This window comes from Empidonax traillii, unplaced genomic scaffold (genome assembly GCF_003031625.1).
Source record: "Empidonax traillii isolate 1590-97213 ecotype Southwest subspecies unplaced genomic scaffold, ASM303162v1 scaffold48:size2401408, whole genome shotgun sequence".
NCBI classification, from domain to species: domain Eukaryota; kingdom Metazoa; phylum Chordata; class Aves; order Passeriformes; family Tyrannidae; genus Empidonax; species Empidonax traillii.
Window position 1 is genome coordinate 1,494,181 of NW_020955241.1, and position 20,191 is coordinate 1,514,371.

Genomic DNA, 20,191 nt, shown 5'->3' on the forward strand with positions numbered 1-20,191 from the left:
AACTTCTTTGGAGTTTGTATGAAGTCCACGAAGACAACTGTTTTCAGCAACGTGACATCAAAGTTTTGTCTTGGAGTTGCATGTGCAACTTTTCTTTCTTAAAACCTGTGGGGAATCTCTAGGTTTTGGAGGGTTTAGAAAAGTCTATTGAAGTGCAGAAGAACAACCTGTGAGCAAAAATGTGGGTGGTCATCAGCATTTAGTGCCTAAATTAGCAGTTAACTCTCAAAGACCGTAATAAACCATAGGGCAAAAAAATCATACAGTGAGGGACCCCCACAACTGTGAAGTGACACAGCATATTGGATGGACAAAAAATGAATGATTAAAACTTTTTTGAGGTATTTGACATGCTACATATTGGGTAAGTCTTTAAAAGAAAGTGTTAATTATGGAAAAGAAACTATATGAAAAAGCTCTGTATTACCTCAGTGCTATCAAATAAAGCTAATGTGTAGCCTAAATTAGAAACATGGACATTTTCAATGAAATGAAAACTGCAACATCCACAATGAGAAAGCAGCGAGAAAGCATCCCTCACCAGGATATGGTATATCTGAAGTGAATGTGCAGCCCAGTATGCTTGCAGTGCCTGTCTGTGAGAATGTGATACAGTGCACCCCTCTGGTCAGGTCTGCTGTGTATGCTTGAACAGGCATCATGAAGTGGTGTTACTGCACAATGTATGAGGTCCTGCAACTGTCTCAGAAATCAAGAGAGGTTAAGAGCAAGAAAGAAAGCAAGCTAAATCTGACTGGATCAGGAAGAAATGGAAAGGCTAGAGGTGAAGACAGAAAAATAAATTGAATGAAAACTTGGAGCTCTTTGCTTACAGTAATTTTAATTTATAGAACCCAGGTATTAAAAGATAGGAAAATTCCTTACAGATGTTACTTCTTGTGTGTATGTGGAAGGTTAGGGACTTAGGTAGTAAGAAAAGGAATGTGCTAAGGGTAATGCTGGGGGTTGCTACAGATATGGACTTGGCAGTGGGGTAGATTTGAGACAACTCGTTTAGATGTGAGATGCTTATACCCTGATAGCTGCAGGAAGAAAGTGTGCTCTGAAGTTCTATTTAAGTTGCTTGAGCTCTTTTGAAATCTTTTTAATGCCCTGGGCTTGTTTCCATAACCTGCTTACTTGCACATTCCTGCATGGGAGTCTTGCTTGCTTGTTTCTTGCATTTCTTCGCTTTATTTTTTCACAGTTTATTTACCATCCCCATCCCTCTGTTGCAGTGTGATCAAGGTGCTCTCTTCTACTAAGTGTATATGGTTGAATGCCCTGCACAGTCTTCCTGCAATCTTTTCACAGAGCTCACATTTGAAAACAGAACAGGGGTAGAAGAGCATCTTAAGGGGGGGGAAATAAATGTGGTGAAGGTGGAAACTTTTCTTAAAATCTTTCTTTTAACAGACAGACAACAAGTAAGTAGCAAAGCCATAAAAGGTCTGACCGTAATGGGAGCCAAATGTGGTCAGGTATGGCTAGGCAAGCTAGCCCTCTCCTTTGGATGTTTTTTCTCAATTTTAACAGTCTGGAAGTGGAACCTGTCTTTTAATCAGAAACCTATGTTAGAAATGGTCTTTTAAAAGCAGTGTCGTCTGCAGGAAGAACTGGCGATAAATTAGTTATTGGGAAAAAATAAGTGACTGAGTGCAGCTTTTAGAAGTTTCACTTTGAAAAGAAGTGAAGTCTAAGGAGGGGAAGTGCCAAAGAGATAAAAAGCAAAGTTTTTCTTCCATTATATGTGTCATTTTATCGTATTTTAAGAGTTTTCCCCTGTCTGAATTCTCAGCATCTGCATTCAGTCCTTACTTTTGAACATGATTTTATTCCATAAGAATAAATATGCCATAATTAGATGAAATATGAGTCTCATAATTACAGGTGTAGAGGTGCAATAATTGCTGAGACTTTGTGCCCAGAGAAAAAATGACACAAAATGCCAAGGCCTAAAATCGGAATTCTAAATTTATCAATCTGTTTATTTAACCATGATTAGGGTAGTTTGACTTAGTTCCAGTATCCTTTGAAAGTTCTGGTGTTTACAGCACTAGCCAAAGATGAAGATGTGTTTTCACTGTGTTTTTTATTGCTGGCATTTTGAAGAGATGTTGCTTCTGTTTGGCTATAATTCCCTCGTGGGATCTTGTCTTTGCAACTGGATTATTTTGCCCTGCTATTGGATGTTTTTACCTGGAAGAGTGTTCCTAATACAGTAGAAATCAGCTGACAATCATGCATGAGGGATGAGACTCCTAACGTATTTTCTTCCTTGATGTAATTTGCCAGGAATGATACAAATTCTATATAAAAGTTTCTATTCCAAAGTGCTTCAGTCTATTTTAAAGCATTTACATGGTCCTATTCATGGTGTTATGGTCAAGGCTTCCCTTAAAAGCTACTGTGGGTTTTGGTTTGGGGTTTTTTTGCTTGGTTTAGGTTTTGTTTGTTTTTTGTGGTTTTTTTTTGGGGGGGATGTTTGTTTTTGATTACAGTTTAGAAATAAAATTATTCCTTTTTAGCCTGTAAATTAATAATACTAGGGACATTATTTCTACATACAGTTTAGATAGAGTATATTCAAAAATTGGCTAGTAGCTCTGTACTGCAATTTCATCTAAAGGACTTGGGTGATTTTCCCTTTTTCAAATTATAAGGGCGAAAATATGTTAAAAATATTTTCTATTCTTGTGCTTAAGAAAGTGACCCCTGGCTAATCCTACAGCATATAATTCCCAAGATGTTGTTTGAAATCCTTGACTGGAAGGCACCATAAAAGGGGAAGTTCCTTATTGTTGAGAACTGCAGCTGTTCATCTTCTGAATAATCCCTCTGCTGTCTTCTTATATTAAAATAACCAGTGTAGCCTTAGGAAATTATTCGTTGAAGGGTCAAAGCAAGCAAAGGGACATAGGTTCTTTTTCATACATGGCCAGGTGTGACTCTTGAAGGCATTCCCACAGTTTGCTCTGGCTGTTAAGAGTTTGCAAGGATTTGAAAAATGGTTAGATATATTCATGGAGAGGAATTCCAATAAAACAAAATGCAAGGAGCATGGGGGCCAAGGCGTTCTCGTGTTGATTCCTGGAGGAGTCAGCATCTTCATCAGTAAACTGGTAACAGGGAGCATGCAGTTGATTTCCATAATTTTGGATGGTATGAAGCTCTTTCACATAGTCAAGATGCTCTACCAGTAGCAAACATCTCCAAAAGTAGCTCACGAAATGGAGTTCCTTGTACTGTGATATGCACAGGGTAAACAGTGTAGACAATGTCACTGTGCTAGAGCGGGAAGCAGTGGTTGCGGATCAAGAGTGGTTACAGAGAGGTCTCCGAAATCCCCAGCTCCATGTGCGGTGGCAGGCAACAAAGTGAAGTATTACTTGCAATCAGAACTACTGTCCATAATCAAGGAGGATAATAAGGTAGAAGGTGGCATTTTTTCCCTACCGATGACACATGAGCACTGTGCAGACCTGGACTCTGCTGCAGCGGACATGGAGAAGGTGTAGAGAGGAGCAGCTGAGCTGCTGGAGGGAATGAGGCTGGCAGAGGGGAAGAGACTGGAAAGGCTGCCCCTCTTCCTTTTTAGTGTCTTTTTAGTGTTGGAGGGATACAGATCCTTGCACAACTCTGTCACTGCAGAACCGCCTTATACCATGTGTGGGTTTGTGTTACTAATATTACAGCCCTAAAAGCTCTTGAGGCTGTTTGCTTTATCTCTAACATACCTGTGAGAGAATTCCTGTTTAACTTTTCCTCACTATTCAATGCTGTTTGTTACTTCACAGTTCAGTAGTGATGTCAAGTAACTGGCACTTAGTGTTTGGACTGTCAGGCGAAGCCCTATATGGTTCTATAGAAAGAAAAATATTGATGATAATTATTGCAGTAAATCTCCAAATCATCATTGGGGCTTCAGGTTGCAAGATCCTGTGCAAAAAATTTTGCAAGAGGCAGCCTCAGCACTCAAAAGTTTACAATGCAATAAGCAATAAAAGGTACAAGTAGGAAGGAAAGGAAATCAGTGACAGTACCATATGCCTCTTAATCTGTTCGCTGTTTGTGGACTGGAATCTTTTGTCCTCCAATGTTTGTGCATTCATTAGTGGAAATGAGACCCCTTAAAACTCCTGTCTTGACCAGTTCTCTCTTCTCTCTTAAAAACTCATCCAAGGCTTTTTTTCCACAAAGATTCTTTACAGAATCCATTTTTATGCATGTTAATACACGGATTTGAATTGCACATGCATAAATTACACACAGACTTGGAATAAAGCATGAGAAAAGAAGTTACTAATCCATTAATGGTTGTAGACTTTAAAAGTACATATTGTGCTACTAATGATTCTGGTATCAAGTGCAAGGGGAATATTTGCAAATTAAGCCCCAGAGCAAAACAGGGATGAACCTCCCCTTGCAAAAGGGAAAGAATTAGATGAGCTGGTGGTTTCTTCCTCTTGGGCTGATATTCCCCCTTCAGTAGGACATCAGTTCTTCTGAAGGAAACATCCTCTTTCCACGTCTCTGAATCCCACGTTTTACAGCACTTTTGATTTACTCTGTAATTAAAAGCTTCTCAATTTAACTTAGTTTTGTCTTCTAGGGACATAACTAATAACTAACCTAATAACTTATACTCGACACCAACTTGCCAGCTCTTCTTTTTGCTTATGCTGTGTGTGTGGCAGGTGAGCAGTGATCATTTTTATCACCATAGAGTAGAAGAATAGACAGCTGTCACTATAATCATACTTCAAGTGTTTAATTGTTGGTTGTAGGACATTTTTGAATAATAGCTTCATAACAAAAGTATAATATAATTTTTAGTTTTGCCACTTCTGTATTATTTTACTACTCTTTTTCTAGTGCACTAATTTGAGTTTTAAGAAAATCAGTTCAAAGTGTCCTGGGAATCATTGCATAAGGCTCTGGCTTTGCCTAGGAAAAAACAAATATAGCTTTCAGATAAACATAAAAGCACCAGCTGTTTTCCCCTAGAATTTTTTATTTCCATAATAATTGCCTTTGGAGATAATTTTGCAAGAAGAAGCGTATAATATGTGGAAATATTTAAGAATATGTTTACAATAATTCTATTACTGTAAATACAAAGACTAGTTTTCATGCCCCAGTAACTGCTCCAGCAGTCTGTGTTGGGGAAAAAAAAAAAAAAAGATAAGAAAGTTCCAGGAAGCAGCCCAGTTTTCCAGTGCCACCTTCACCATCTTGGGGCCATTTCTGGAAGCCAATTTGATTTTTTTTGGGGGGGACACAGTTTTCTGGACTAGGCCGAATATGATTTCTTACTTTTCCCGGTGCATCTTTGTGAGAGCTTGACAGCTGCTCCTGTAAACAGGAACTTCAGTGATGTTGGTAAGTGCCTGCCTCCTAACATGCTTAGTGCTTTGGCTTAGTGGTAGGACATTTAAATAGTTCAGTCCCTGACACAGGATATCCTGTCTCTTCCTTCTTAGAAGAGCAGGCAACCATTAAACAAATTCTGGCTACTTAGATTGCTAAAAACAGCGGTCTCTACACGAGCCCTGGTGTTTTTTGTATCCTGCCCTCTGACTGGGATGAACTGTTGAATCTTCCTAGTCAAAACAACCTGCTCTGAGTCATTAGGGTTGGTGACTAAATAGGCACTAAATAGACTAAATAGATCCATTGATACCTCTTACCAAGTTGCAGTGAGAATGTTGAAGGGAACATTCATCTTGTCATCCTTACTTTACTTTTTTTTTCACTAGACCCTGGCCCAGCCAACATACATCTGTGCACGTACAAATCTGGCTGCTCTAGGCGGGTTGTGCTCTTTGCTGTGCTCTGCCCAGTTTGACACGCCCGTGTAGTGGAAAGAAAGTGCGTGCACTAACAACGTCATGGGAGAAACACACTGTGCTGTCAAATGGTGGTCTTTGCTCTGCAGCACGTGGGAAAATAAGTGCTGATTCAGACACCAAAAGTGAAGAAGTTGAGCAATATTATGTGGAAAATTTATTTTCAGTAGTGTGTATCCTTTATGTCTGCCCCTGTGAGTGACATGAAATTTCTGTGCTGCTTCAGTTCTCATTGATGAAAGGATTTGTATAACTCACAGAGGCAATCTTTGCATTTCACGAAGCTTCATAATTGATGTCTCTCACTTCAAATCACCTGCCTTTCCATCTCCACAAAAAGGATTACTTAAAATAATTTTGCCAGTCACCTTGCCTGATTGCCTGCCTTTTTCCTTCCTGCTTGAAATCCCACTAACTTCATTTCTTTTAACACCAGCGGCTTCCTACTCTTTTTCCTTTGCAGTGAATCACCCTTCCATCTTCTGGTTTCCTACTCCAAAGCATCTCTCTTGGCCAGTTTTTGATTCATAAGTTGTGGGGGGGTGATACAGACAGAAGCAAGAGGGAATTAACTTCTGATAGTGATGGATTTTCATGTTGCAACTTAATATATTTAGATCACTTAGTACCTGGTTCATTCTAAACAGCTGGCTTTACACATGGTCCTAAGTGGAGTATGTGAAGTCTCCTCAGGAATGGTGTCTCAGATTTGCAGCCCTGACTTGTTGACAGTTTCTGATCAACAAAATAATAACTGTTATTTGATGCACCCCTTCCTATCCTGAGTATTTCTGTCTAAGTGGCTGTGTTGTTTTAGTGTCTCAGTCTTTATTCTGTGCAAGACCCTGAAAAGGTAAGAAAATGATACTATGAGCCCATGTCAGAAATGGGGTTGAAACCTGAGGAGGGTGCCTGTGTGCTGGTGAAGGGAACAGCCTGCAGACCAGACTAGAGAGCCGCTGTGGCAGCATCTGTCTGCAGGATGTACAAGGACTTGCACCAGAGGTGCCTCTTCCTTTCCCTCCTTTCATGGGGTCCGCAGATGGCTGGCTTGGACCAGATCCCTCATTTTTAGGGGTCAGGGTTGGGTCCTATGCCCAGGACTGTATCTCTCTAGGTGGAGTGTGCTGCAGCAGAGGCCAATGCCAAACTTTTCCCAGGTCACATCCAGGCCGGCCATGGGAACAGGTTTCCTCAGGGTACCAGGGACAAGAAGAGCATGCTCTCACAGCAACATTTTTCTGTTATTTTCTCTTTGGCTTTCTCCATGGGTACAAAATACAGTCTTTCCAAAGCAAGCTGTCTCAGGGCTGTGTTTCATAACCACCAGGGGATAATCATTAAAGGGGATGAAAAGGTAGAATTATTGATTGAGCAGCATGGAAGGCAAAGCATAACCTCTCTTTTGCTCATAAAAATACAGTGATTTTTCTCTGTTGTGGAGTAGTAACTTAGGTGGGTCTTAAAGCTGATAAGGAATTTTTTTTCTCAGGAAAAAGTTAACTCAGTTTTTTACAGGTATATTCACATAGAAATAGTACCACATTAAAAAAACTAGCAATTATAACTATATATTTTGTGAATTTTCACACCTAAAGATAGTGATCATTCATTAGGACTGGTGAGTAAACGGGTTCTGTGCTTTTCCATTCTGATTCACATGCATTACACCTGGTTTTTTAGAAGGATAGGTTTTTATTTCAGTCGATTCAGGTAACAATGCACAGCAAAGGATGTTGTTAGAATTAATTATATTTTAAAGTGATGCGTGATGTGCTGAACTTTATAGTTCATACTTTGGCACAGATCCCTGTAACTTCTATTCCTGGAAAAAAAGGGTACCATTTTTCTGGTTTTAGGAAGAAGGTTATTGGAAGCATTCTTAATAAGAAAGGTCGAAGGGGGAAGGAAGGTGATCAGTTTTTGGTACACATTAAAGAAAGTCCTTTGTGGGACAGGGTTGTTTTTTAAATATTTTAAGCAACAGTTGTGCTGAGATTGGTCTTGGCCGGGTACTTACCTTTTATAACTTAAAGGAAATGGATAAAATGAGCACAAAATCACAGGTAAGATCCAAAAACTGCCACAGGACCAAAGTGTTCAAGTACGAAGCTGAGCAGCTGAGTTGTGATGGACCATTTATTATGTTACTACTTTTTCTTTTAATTCATAAACTTTATTCCCTTCAAAAATCTTAAACTCTGTTCCCTCTTTCAGAAGTTTTCAGTGTTGCTTGCAGCTTATCTGTGTGAGAGGGTTACACAGGTGTCTGAGACCCCAAAATGGGACTCCTTCTGTGATGATGCCTTTTTCTCGGTCGGTGTGTATCACTTCAGCAGCAGATCACCTAGAGAGAGACATGTTAGGTACATCTGTACAACTACAACCAACTCTAGTGAATAGGGACTAAAAATCTGTCTGCGTAGGCAAGCACCTAAGGTCGTAACTAAAACGAAAAAGAAGAACACCCAAAGGATCAGTAATGATGACACAAAAGCCAAAATAATAACAAAAAAGGCAAACCAAGCCCTCATAAGCAAGAGGACTGTTTAATTGGGAGAGTTGTCACTGTCTGCTGTGACAGTCTGTCTGGACTTGAATGATGCTACATTCAGAATTTTTACATAAGTCGTACTCAATAAGAAAGATAACTCCTGGTTTAACTGTATTCAGTGTATTTATTCTAAAATGGGGTGAAAGAAATTGCTGATGCTTGACTGGTAATGTTTTGTTGGTTTGATTGAGTGATTTCTTGTAGTAGTAGGTAGCCATTGTCCATCCTCACATACCAAATTCTCACTACCCAGTGTTTTATAGTGACTGGAAAAATATGCTGATTTAGATTCACTTCTTTGCTAAAGCAGCATTATACTGTACTTTGGTACCACTTTAGCTTTTGATTTAGTTGAAGTCTTTAGGAATTTTCCAAAGATAATTATCTAAATCTTTTCCTTCATGCATTTATCCTACCTTTAGTCTGTGTTTCAGGATGTATAAAATCCTGACTGTATATTATTGCAGAGTTACTGTACACTTCTCAGAGACCTAACTAACCTGCATGACAGACGATGCTACAGCCCACCAGTGTACAGTGTTTTTGCTAAGTAAAATGTACTTTTATTTATAGTGTTTGCAGCAAATCTCTGAGGCATTAAGTTACTGGCCTGTAGCATGTGCTTGTAGAAGAGCAGAGTCTGTTTAAATTTGCTTAACAGTTTTTAGGATAACTTGTTGAGGATCTTTAGACAAAGGCGTTTCACGTAGCTGGCTTAGCCTGAAGAGTAAGCCGATGTTTCGCAGTGCAAAGAAGATGTCTTAGTACTGTGCAGGTCTTTCACCAGGCCCCCAGTAACCCTGCCAAGCCCAGCAGGGTCACTGGGATGAATAAACAGCTTAATAAAGGGAAGGATTAGCCCCGTTAACCTCAACAGTAGGGCTTTTAAGCTCCTATGCTACGAGTGCTGGGGCAGGCAGGCATCTCACCCTGCTGCAGCCCACACAATGTCCCGTCATTGTTGGCAGTCCTCACAGTGTCTGGCAATACTTCTACAGTTTCTGTAACAGAGGAAAAATTAAGTGATGATTTGATTTGTTTTCTTAGATGTGACTGCCCTCCCTAGGTTTCAGAAGTAATTTCCAAGTAAGCAGCTGATGTTTTTGTTGTGTACCCTGACTCCCACGGAGTCCCTGGGCTCTGCTCCACTGCGAGCATCTGTGCAGGATGCTGCACCATAGGTCATGTCCCAGACTTCTCTTCCAGGCTGGCTTTAGCCAGACTGATTCACTGTCTAGCCTGGACAGTGTAGAGGGGAGCACAAAGAGATTCATGGTGGAGCGCAGGCAGGCAGCTTTCTGCAAGCATAACATCGATGAAAACATGCTCCCAGCAGGCAGGGGCAGTGGTAAGCAGGGTGAGGAGCTCCAACCCCTTATTCAGTGCCCCATGCAACGGCCCGGAATACCATTCTAGATTAAAACCACCACACCCCTGAAGATTTCTTTTTCTTCCACAGCACTGTCCTGGAGAAATTGGGTGCTTATGGCTTGGACCAGTGCACTTTTTTGCTCAGTTGAAAAATAAGCTGGATGGCTGGACATGGAGAGTGGTGGTGATTGGAGTTACATACAGTTGGTGGCTGGTCACCAGTGGTGTTCCCCAAGGCTCAGTATTGGAGCTAGTCCTGTTCACTATCTTTATCAGTGACATGGACAAGGGCATCAGGTGCCGCTGAGGGAGCTGGGATTGTTTAGCCTGGAGAAAAGGAGGCTTGGGGGAAACCTTACTGCTCTCTAAAACTAACTGGAAGGAGATTGTAGCCAAGTGCAGATTGGACTCTTCTCCCAAGTAGCTAGCAACAGAATGAGAGGAAATGGCCTCAAGTTGTGTCAGGGGAGATTTAGATTGGATATTGCATCACTGAAAGGGTGGTCAGGCATTGGAACAGGCTGTGCAGGGAAGTGGTGGAGTCACCATGCCTGATTAGTGTTCAGTAGGGGCATGGATGTGGCACTAAGGGACACGGGTTTGGTGGTGGACTTGACAGTGCTGGGTTAACATATAGACTTCATGAGTTTAGAGGCCTTTTCCAACCTAAACAATTCTGTGATTCTGTGCTATCTGAGGCATCTGACATAGTTTTTTCCCCATGCGTTCAAGCCCAGTGTCTCTAATTTCCTAATCATCTGGGTGGTGACTGATCTGCAAGCAAGCTGAGCGCAAAATCGATGCATGGCTTGCTGGCTTCTAAGTGTTTATATAATTTTCTGGAAGATACACACAATGTTCAGCTCATGTCTAATTGGTGCCATTTCTGAATGGAATGCAATGTCCCTTTACAAGTTGTAGGACCTTTGAAAATCATTTTAAGTAGCCTAATCGAGTCTTTCTGTATTTCCTCCGATTAAGGAAGTTGTTTGATGTAGTTTATTTTTATGACACTCAAGCCTTATGTTTTAATTGGGCACTTTTATGCTCCAAGGCTTTCTGTTTGCAGTATTGGATTGTGCAGTGTTCAGTGTTTCTCTGCTTCTTTTTATTCAGTATGCAAAAAGCAGATACCTAAAATTCTGCTCTCTGAATGCACCTGAAAAACTAAATCCTGCAGCAGTGGCAGGATTATGAACTGTTCCCTTTCTGTAAACCATTTCCATCTGTGCAAAACTGTGCAGCCCTGGTTTTGGTAACATTTGGCATTGTCATTCTATGGATGCTAACATCACCACAAAGTGCAAGTCGATGAAGAATCAGAACTGAGAAGAAGCAGTGGTGAAAAGGATCAGTCGAGGGGCTGTGGTGGCTTCGTTTAATGTCCTGTGGGACTTTCTGGACACTACTCCAATTTCTAGGACTGGGGCCAGAATGAAATGTTCTTCAGTGGTGCTGTCATGCATGATAAATGGAAAAGTAAAGCAACAGAACATGACCGTAAACAGGGCTTGTAGTCTCATAACCAGAATATTAAAGCCTGGCTCTTAAGTATTTTATAGCTGATTTTATCTTCTGTATTAAAGCACATGTGCGCACACAGAGACTATAGCAAGTGCCAGAGTTTTGATACCCACTTTGTCATAGCAGTGCCACTGATGACGTGGTCACCCCTTTTATTTACATGAAATCTTCACTGGTATTTCTTCTGTCTGTCCACTCACAGAAGATGCTGCTATACACATCCTTCTGAATTAGGTAGCAAAATGTTATTTTTATTTGTTTCTTCCAATCTGTTAGTTACCTGTGCATCTAACAAAGTATGACCCTAATAGAAGGAGGGAGTTTATTATTCTTAAAATCACCAAAGCTCTGTATAGCATGAAAAAAAAAAAAAAAAAAAAAAAAAAAAAAAAAAAAAAAAAAAAAAAAAAAAAAAAAAAAAAAAAAAAAAAAAAAAAAAAAAAAAAAAAAAAAAAAAAAAAAAAAAAAAAACCGATGCTTTGATCAAAGGTTGCACATTGCATACACTGCCTTTTTGTACTTCCCATAGCAGCTAGGAAGAATCACAAAATGGATTTTTCTTCTTGTCATGTATATATACACATTTCCTGGAAGTCTGTGGGGTATCTGCCACAGTTCTCTGGCTGCCAATATCTTAAAGCATTGCTAAACTATGGACACAGTACTTGGTTTTTCAGGGTCTCAAATTGATTTTAAAATTGGATCTACCTGAATCCTTCTTCTGTAACTGATAACTCTCTTTTGGACTTGGTTCAGTAGCATCCAAAGGTGCTGAGGCAAGTAAAGGTTTGCACTGGATTGGTAGAAGTCAGAATCATGACAGCAGCAGGGGTGATGAACTTATTTTTGTGAGAGAATGAGAGTATGCTCTAATCCTGGTCACAGACTACTTTTGCCATCTGCTTTTTGTGCTTTATTTCTGTGCTGATGTTTTGGAGGAGATAGATGTAAATTTATATATATATAAATTTGTAGATTTTTTTTTTAAATATGTATGTATATCCACATGAGAGTGAAACAAAATCAAGCCAGGGAGATACAGACCCTTTAGAAGAGGTTAGAGATTGAAAGGATACAAAGTAGGTACTGATACCATCTCTGGAGAAAGTGATTATATTTGAGAGGAATGAGGGAGGTAATACCTGTGTCTCAGAAATGTTGCTGCTGCGGTGCTATGTGGCACAGCAGTCTTATTTTAATGTCTCACCATGCTGTGTGAGCACGTTTTGAAACCCATATCAAATATCTTAGCAGGTGACAAGGTACTTTATGTCCCAGTGCGCTGAGAGATACGTGCAGCCAACATCTATCCGTGGTTCAGTACTTGGCTGTCCTAGCTCCCTGGTGTAACTTCTAAAGAGTCCTTGGTTTTGCACTGTGGCATGCCGGGTCATTTGCAGCAGGCAGGTATCTAGTTCTGCATCTTCCAACTCACTGTTTCATTCGTCTCTTTGGCATCTGCAATAGATCCTGGAGGAAGTGTCGAAACATCAGAAAGAAGAAAGATCTGAGAGGTGGAAGGGAAGGCTTTGCTTTCCCCACTATGTTCCTGAAATTACTGAGCAGTAGAAACACTCTTGTACGTGGAAGACTGTCAAGTAGCATTTCTGAAAAGCAAAACTTCTCTGTAACACAGAAGGGCAGCAGCAGATTTGACTTGAGTGCAATGATATGTTTGTTTCTGTAAGATTTCTATCTGGTATAAAATTCATAAGTCATGAAAACATTAGCTCAACTTTTTCATCAGCAGTCAACAGAAAGGCAAATGTCAGGAAGTAGGAGAAAAATCAGAAAAAAACCCAGGGAGTATCACTGTCCTACTGTACAAGTCCATGGTGTTTGTACAGCTTGTATGTGGTGTGCAAAATCTGGTCCTCACAGCTCCAAAAGGAGGTAGCAGAACTGGAAGAGGTCTGGGGAATTCAGCAGGGACAGAGAGGGTGTAGAACTGGCCTTCTCCGGCTTCAGGTGATGGGAGGGAAGGGAAGCATGGTACAGGTCAGGCAGCTCACCAAGAGCATGACAAAGGTGGGGGTGGTTGTTAGTGCCTATTCCACTATGATGATTTGGGAATACCAAGTTTAGGTAGTGGGTGGACAACAACAGAAAACTGTCCTACCCTGCACAAAAGAGCTGCGGACGTCCTTGCCACCAAATGCTGTTTATCTGGGTTCAGCAGGATGTTGGAGAAGTTAATCATAAATCAGTTAACTCCATCCATTAACTCCCTAAACTGAGCAAGCAGGAGCCATTTACAAATTCAGAAAATTCTGGAAGTTGGGTATATGTACTCACTCTGTCCCTATATACTTCCTGCTGCTGCAGGTGGACATCTGATCTCACCCAGCACAGCTGCTTCTGGTATAATGTCATGGTTCTCAAGGCTTCCAAAGTGTAGGATCTGTCTTTTCATGTTGTAACCACTGGAAATATCTCCATGAAAACTGGAAAAAAAAATTAGGAAAGGGGGGTAAGCTAAATGTCACAGTTATGTAATTTATGAAGTGCTCCAATACCACAGTGTTGCATGCCAGAAAACTGTTAGGGTAGATGGAACTGCTCTCAGGCACCTTAGAAGTAAGTGGCCTGTTTGCCTGCTGCAAGGAGCTGCTAAAAGGGCAGCTGTGAAGAACTTAAGTACAAACCAGAGCCCAAAGCAGTCTCGCATCAGTGTTGTATTACAGAGGTTATCACTATAATTCTAATTGGCAAAAATCTGCCATGACTCTGGGCAAACACATCAACTTGCAGTTGAACAGATTTCTTTGTCCATTTCTTTGTAATTTTGTTTAACGCGTGATGAAAACAGTTGATTAAATCATGGTTTATGAAATTGCTGTATCTCATATTTTTGAACTGATCGGAACATGTTCCTGTACAAAAGCAAGGACAGGCAGAAGAGGAAACAGGAACAGCTCCATGGTGTACAGCTGTGGTTTTGTGGAAGGAGAGGAATAGGGAAGGAGTTTCAGAGAACCGCTTCCGAGGCTGTCAAGGTTACAGGTGCTGTCTCTTCTGTAGGTGAGTGGCTTGGGCATTATCTCCGGACAATTGGCATTAGCTGTTTTTGTCCAAGAGAACAGAATTTGCATTTTAATTAGATTGTTGCCTTTGTCAACACTGAAGCATAACACAAGTCATTGGAAACTTTTCACAGGACCGGTGTAAGGATTTAAAATAACAAAAAACAATAGCAGCATTTACCCAGTAATATTTTGAAACCTTAAGTTTTTTACCATTTCAGAGATGAGGATCCCATTATAATCTCTCAACGAATTGACCACCAAATCTGCCTTCCTAGTTTCTTAGATCCCAGTATATGTGGTTTTTTTGGAAGCTAGAATTCACTGTTTCAGATGCGTGAAAGCCAAGAGCTTCATGCCAGTTGGGTGCTCAGTATGAGAACTGAGGATTTGTATTGAACTTGTTGCATTGAGACATTGGTGGGATGGCAGCAACCGTGCCTTAGCCCTGGGAAAGAAATCTGTGCTGATAGCAGCATGGTGTGGCTCAAGTGGAGTCTGACTTTGCCAGTTGTGTACTTCAGGAAAACAAACAGTGTCGTGGTTGATTTCAAGCTGCACTCAGAATTGATACAATATGTCATACTGAATTTTCTGCCAGATTTAAGAGTGATATAGCAAGATCTTCATCTGCTGTGAAGATGTGCAGCACCATTGACTGCCTTAGAGCTATATAAGTGTATACAGTTGGGGATAGGGCCCAGGAGTTTATAGTGTACAGCCAGTGCTGCACTGAGCAAGTACCAGGTGCTGAAGTTGGGCAGAGTAGTGATGTTGCCAAGGAGTTTAGAAAGCAGACAGCGTCCTTTGTAGACCAAGGAGATGAAATACACTACTCCTGCAGCAGCAGCATTTAATAAGAAAACCCACTGCTACTTTGGGGTTGGAATAGCCCCAGTTTACTTTGAATTAGCTTTTCGTATGCTAAGTCAGGTAATTTTGCAAACTTAAAAACAGCTCACCTTTTTTGATGGAAATCTGAAAATTTTGCTAAATCAATATAAACTGCCCAGCATTAAGTAAAGCAGTAGTTTCAGCAACTGCCATGCCTTCAGAGTATTTTGTCCGCTCTGAATGTGGAGGAAACTCAGTTGATTAGAGCATGGTGCTAATAACACCAAGGTCGTGGTTTCAATCCCTGTACAGGCCATTCATTCGTTCTGGTGGACCAGATCATCCTTGAGGGTCCCTTCCAACTCAGAATATTCTGTGATGCTGTGAAATGTTCTTCTGCCTCCCTCTGCTAAGGTTGAGACTGAGGAAATGGCACTCCTAAGTTGTCAACACCAGCTTTTGTGTGTCTGCTGAATCTCGTGACCATTCCATTGTCTGCTCAAAATCTTCAATTCCTCAGTTTCCCCACTGTCCTTTTAGGCAGGCAGAGCATCAGTAGAGGTTTCATCAGCACCGTCCCTGGCAGAAGGTCCCCAGGGAAGGGCTGCTGGAGGCTCAAGTGCAGTCAGGGCAGCCCTGCACGGGGGGGTACACTGCCGCCGTCCCACATTGTACCTTGTCTCTGCAGGCTGGTTGCTTTGGGCCAGTCCAGCTATGTAAGTCTGGGTTCTGTGACTGCTCCTCAGAGGAAACGAAAATGGATAGGGATGAGCATTACCTGCTTGGTGGAAAGGGAGCCACAGAAAATCAAGAGCCAGAACTAGCTCATACAGTTTGAAAATTGAGTGAGAGTCTTGGATGAAGCTCAGAGGTTTTTTTCCCTAGAAGTCAGAGGCTTTGGAGAAATGATAAAAGCAGAGTTGTGGAATTACTTCCTGTATTTGGACACTATATTTATTTGGACACTATATTATATTGACATTTATGTGCATGATGTTGCAGTAATACAGTTAGTTCAGCCTTTTCATTGATGACAGTTTCTGTAACATTAACCACAATATTGTGCGCACGTGATATTGCAAAGAAAAAGGCAAGGGCAAGGATGCCAGTTGACTATTGCCAGTTTAAGTACTATAGGGTTGGAAGTTGCAGTAATTATGGATGCCAATGCAGAACCAGAAAATAGGCAGTTTTCCATAGAAAAGTTCCATGATACTGAAAAAACATTTGTTGTTGTCATTAATTTTTGTCGAGTCCCTTTTTTAAGTAGATGGGTATTGCTCTTCTGTAGGTTTACCCAAGCAACGATTTCCCCCATATTTAGTTTAACAGTTGAAGTTTCTAACTTGTTGTATCTTTACATTTAATAACTTTCTGATGTAAGAAGGACTCGTCACACATGGCATTAAGGTGTTGCTAATTGTGACTAGAGGCATTTGCATTATAAATCCTAGTGAATTATAATATGGGTTTTGCACCGTTTTTACTTCATTCCCTGGTTGGTTTTTATAACCAAGTATAGCCTGTAACATTTACCTTTCCAGAATGAAATAAATCCTTCACAGGGAATTGACATCACTTTTGTTCCTCTGGTGCCTTTTACATATTGTTTAAATTTCAAGTGGTCTTGCAGGTATCATACAAATTCTCCATGGAGTAGATTCTGCTTTTAGTATTTTAACTCTTTATGTCATATAGCTTTGTAAATCACGGGGCTGTTACAGGCCAGCATGCAAAACATTCAGGTATCTTTACCCATAGTGTAGGTGAACTTATCTTGGGATGAAACTTCTATAAGGTGTAAGAAGAGTACTATATTTTACTGAAACAGAATTATATAGATTAGCATTCAAATATTTTAAGCACAGGTCCACTGGGGACAGCATAGCTAACGCTGCTTTATCTTGGCTGAAAGCTGAGGCACCTCCCAGTTTGCAGTGGGACCCAGGAGCGTGGCTTACACCCCAGAGTTCTTCTTCCTGTGTTGTCCAGCCCAGGATTACTTTGCATGGACAGACTGAGGGGACTGCAAACACAGAAGTATCACAGTAACATTAGGGTAGTTAAGCAGTCGATTGTACATGAGATATGCTGTATTTCACTATCAATTCTGCATCCAAAGCCTTGAATGGTCAAGAAGTCACCCAAAACTTTGCAAGTAGCCACATGTTAGAGATAATTGCCAACAGTCAATCCTAAAATTGGAATAGGCTGCCCAGGGAAATGGTGGAATCACTACCCCTGGAAGTGATCAAAAGGCACGTGAATGTGGCACTTGAGGGCGTTGTTTAGTGGAGGACATGGTGGTGCTGTGTTATCAGTTGAATTCAGTGACCTTAGAGGTCTTTTCCAACCTTAATGATTCTGCCATTCTGTGCTCCTGTGAAAACAAAGTATGGGCTTAAATATTCAGAACATTAATGGATGCAACTTTAGGAAGAAAATTTCTGCAAATCTTGCAGGTCTCTTCTGGAGGGTGTCTCTTCTTTGAGGAAAGGCCTTCATTGTGCTGATTTGGCATCTGATTCTCAGGGTGTTGTGTCAGTACACGAAGACATAACCTGTAGCAAAGAGATAACTATTAAAACTGTTTGGTTTGTGCTTTAAAATGTGAAGCATACATTTCTGTAGAAGAAGAACTCATATTCTTTGGCATAGGTCTTACGAGTAGACCCCCAGCAATGGAAAACTGAGCCCATATGGGATATATTTAGTGGTATGGCAAACAGGTTGCTAGCCAGTAAGTGTTTTGAACACCCATAGCCTTTAAGAATTTCAGCAGTATCAGATCAATGTGCTCTGGCCCCTGCTACACATCCTGCCCTGATGGACAGTGGTACTGAAGTGCTGTTGAGTGGCAAGGCTCTGCCTGAGCAGCTGCTGTGTGTGCTTATTGAGTGGAAGAGCCAGGTTTCACTGAGGACATGAGAGTGTTTAAACAGATGGAGGGTTTAGTGCTTCTCTACAAGTGTGTGTGGGTTTTCAAGGTAGAAATAGAGTTGTTTTTTTTTTTTAACAGAAATATAGAAAATGCAGCCCTTGCAGCTTTCTGCAGGAGAGAGATTTGAGGATGTCTGTTGAAATGATCAGATTTGTCTTGTGAACATTGCACTGGTGGATTTTTCTCCTGCCTCATCCTTGGAAATGAAGTTATTTCAAGTGTACTATGAAAATAGGTGTTTGTAGGTGACTTACATAAAGTGGAATATTTCTTTTTTACATGAAAAGTGTCTTCATTCAGAAGAGGCTGAGCTATTCCACTGTCATGGAAAATGACTATATTCTCACAAAATGGAAAATAAACTAATCTGATACTTTGATTACTACACAAACTAAAACACTTGTTTCCAGTGGGAAAAAACTAATAACATTTATAACAGGTTCTCTAGTAGCTTACAGCAGCACTGTTATATTATCAATAGCTGGCATTTTCTGTAGCTCAAACCTGTATTGATCTGCGCCGTCAGTGTATGCCCAGGTCTCATGTTTCGCGGAAAGACTTTTATTGCACCTTCCCGGGGAGGGCAGGACGGTCTGTACCAAAAACATCCAGCCACTTTGGAGGGCAGCATCCTCACATCCTTTGCTGCTTTTGTGCCTTGTTCACGATGCTCATGTTTGTTTAATGTGCCCAGGGTTTCTCAATTTGCATTAGGTTTTCTGTTGTTCAGGCCAAAACTGCACTAGGCTGGATTACAGTGTGCTATTGGTATCACATAATGATCTCTTTCCTTCTTTTAGGCCCCAACTGCTTTGCAGAAACCCTTGTCATTCCAGCAGGCCGGGAGGTGAAAACTGATGAATGCACTATATGTCACTGTACTTATGAAGAAGGCACGTGGAGAATTGAAAGGCAAGCGATGTGCACTAGACATGAATGCAAGCAAATATAGGAATTCTACAAATCTACGTACTTTTCGTGGTTTTTATAAAATATCTCACAGCAGTGAGCACCCTAGATGACCCAGGAGAATCTGACTGAGAAGATTCTGGAAAGGAGCAAAGAATAAAACACTGATATTTTGTTTTTCAAAGTAACATAATACTGCAAGGCAAAGAAGTGCATATATTTAGAACGTTTGGACATAAGAATACCTGTCTTAAATGTGTTATTTTCACAGTGAGTACACTAAAATACACTCAATAAAATATTCTATGTATTTCTATAATATCATTATAGAGCTTAAAAATAAATGTTTTATATAGACAATACAGGTTGAAGTACTGTATCATTGCCTCTCCTGTTGTATACATGCGCCATGACTAAAACATTACGTTTCTATTCTAGTTTCACCATATGTGGGTTTTCTTGCTTTTTTTGTTTTGTTTTGTTTTGGGGTTGGGGTTGGGGTTTTTTGAGGTTGCATATTTTGAGTTTAGTGGGGCAGGAAAGAGCCAGCGTGTGACAAAACTTTGACATTCTAATTTTTGGAAAAAAGCGGAGTAGAATATGCTTTCTGAGAAAGTGTGTTTATTTATGAATATAAATGTGTTGTAATGTAGAGGTAGATCAGCTACCATCTCTTACTTTTACTGGTGCTCCTGCCGCCTACTCCACAGCCAAGATAACTTGGAGGAGTGGCTAATACAAAACTGGTCTCTCATAGCAGCTGATACAAAATATTAATCAGACAAATTCAATTCTTAGTATTAATTTCATACAAAGAATTTGTCAGGGTGGCAAATCTCTCTTGTGATATAAACAATATCTCATCACATAGCTGGTGGAAATGACGGTAAGTAACCACGCAGCATCCTTAATGTGATGCTTAATGGACTTGGGGAAGTGCAGCTCGGAAAGGCTACAGCAGCCAAGCAAGCCTGGACTGATGTGGCCACATTGTTAATCTATGGGTAGGAGAAGGGTTTGTATTGAGGAGAAAGGTTTAGAACTAGGTCTTCGAATCCATCAAAGAGCTCTTATTATGGAATCTGACCCTGACTACATGTGAGGTGAATCATATCTCCGTGCTTAAGCCACCAACAGCCTTTGCTTACATTAATTGTGGTTTTAGTTTTTAGTTCATCGCCAACTC

General features: G+C 40.6%; 1 protein-coding gene across 6 annotated transcripts in view; it reads left to right on the top strand.

The window, feature by feature from the left end:
• The window catches only part of VWC2 (von Willebrand factor C domain containing 2), a 74,811-nt gene extending 55,427 nt beyond the window's left edge, over positions 1 to 19,384 (top strand). For all 6 annotated transcript variants that reach the window (XM_027878966.1, XM_027878963.1, XM_027878962.1 and 3 more), the window contains one exon: positions 18,897 to 19,384. In XM_027878966.1, the coding sequence (XP_027734767.1) occupies positions 18,897 to 19,048 (152 nt within the window). In that variant the 3' untranslated portion in view covers positions 19,049 to 19,384. The remainder of the gene's footprint in view (positions 1 to 18,896) is intronic.
• The last annotated feature ends 807 nt before the right edge of the window (positions 19,385 to 20,191 follow it).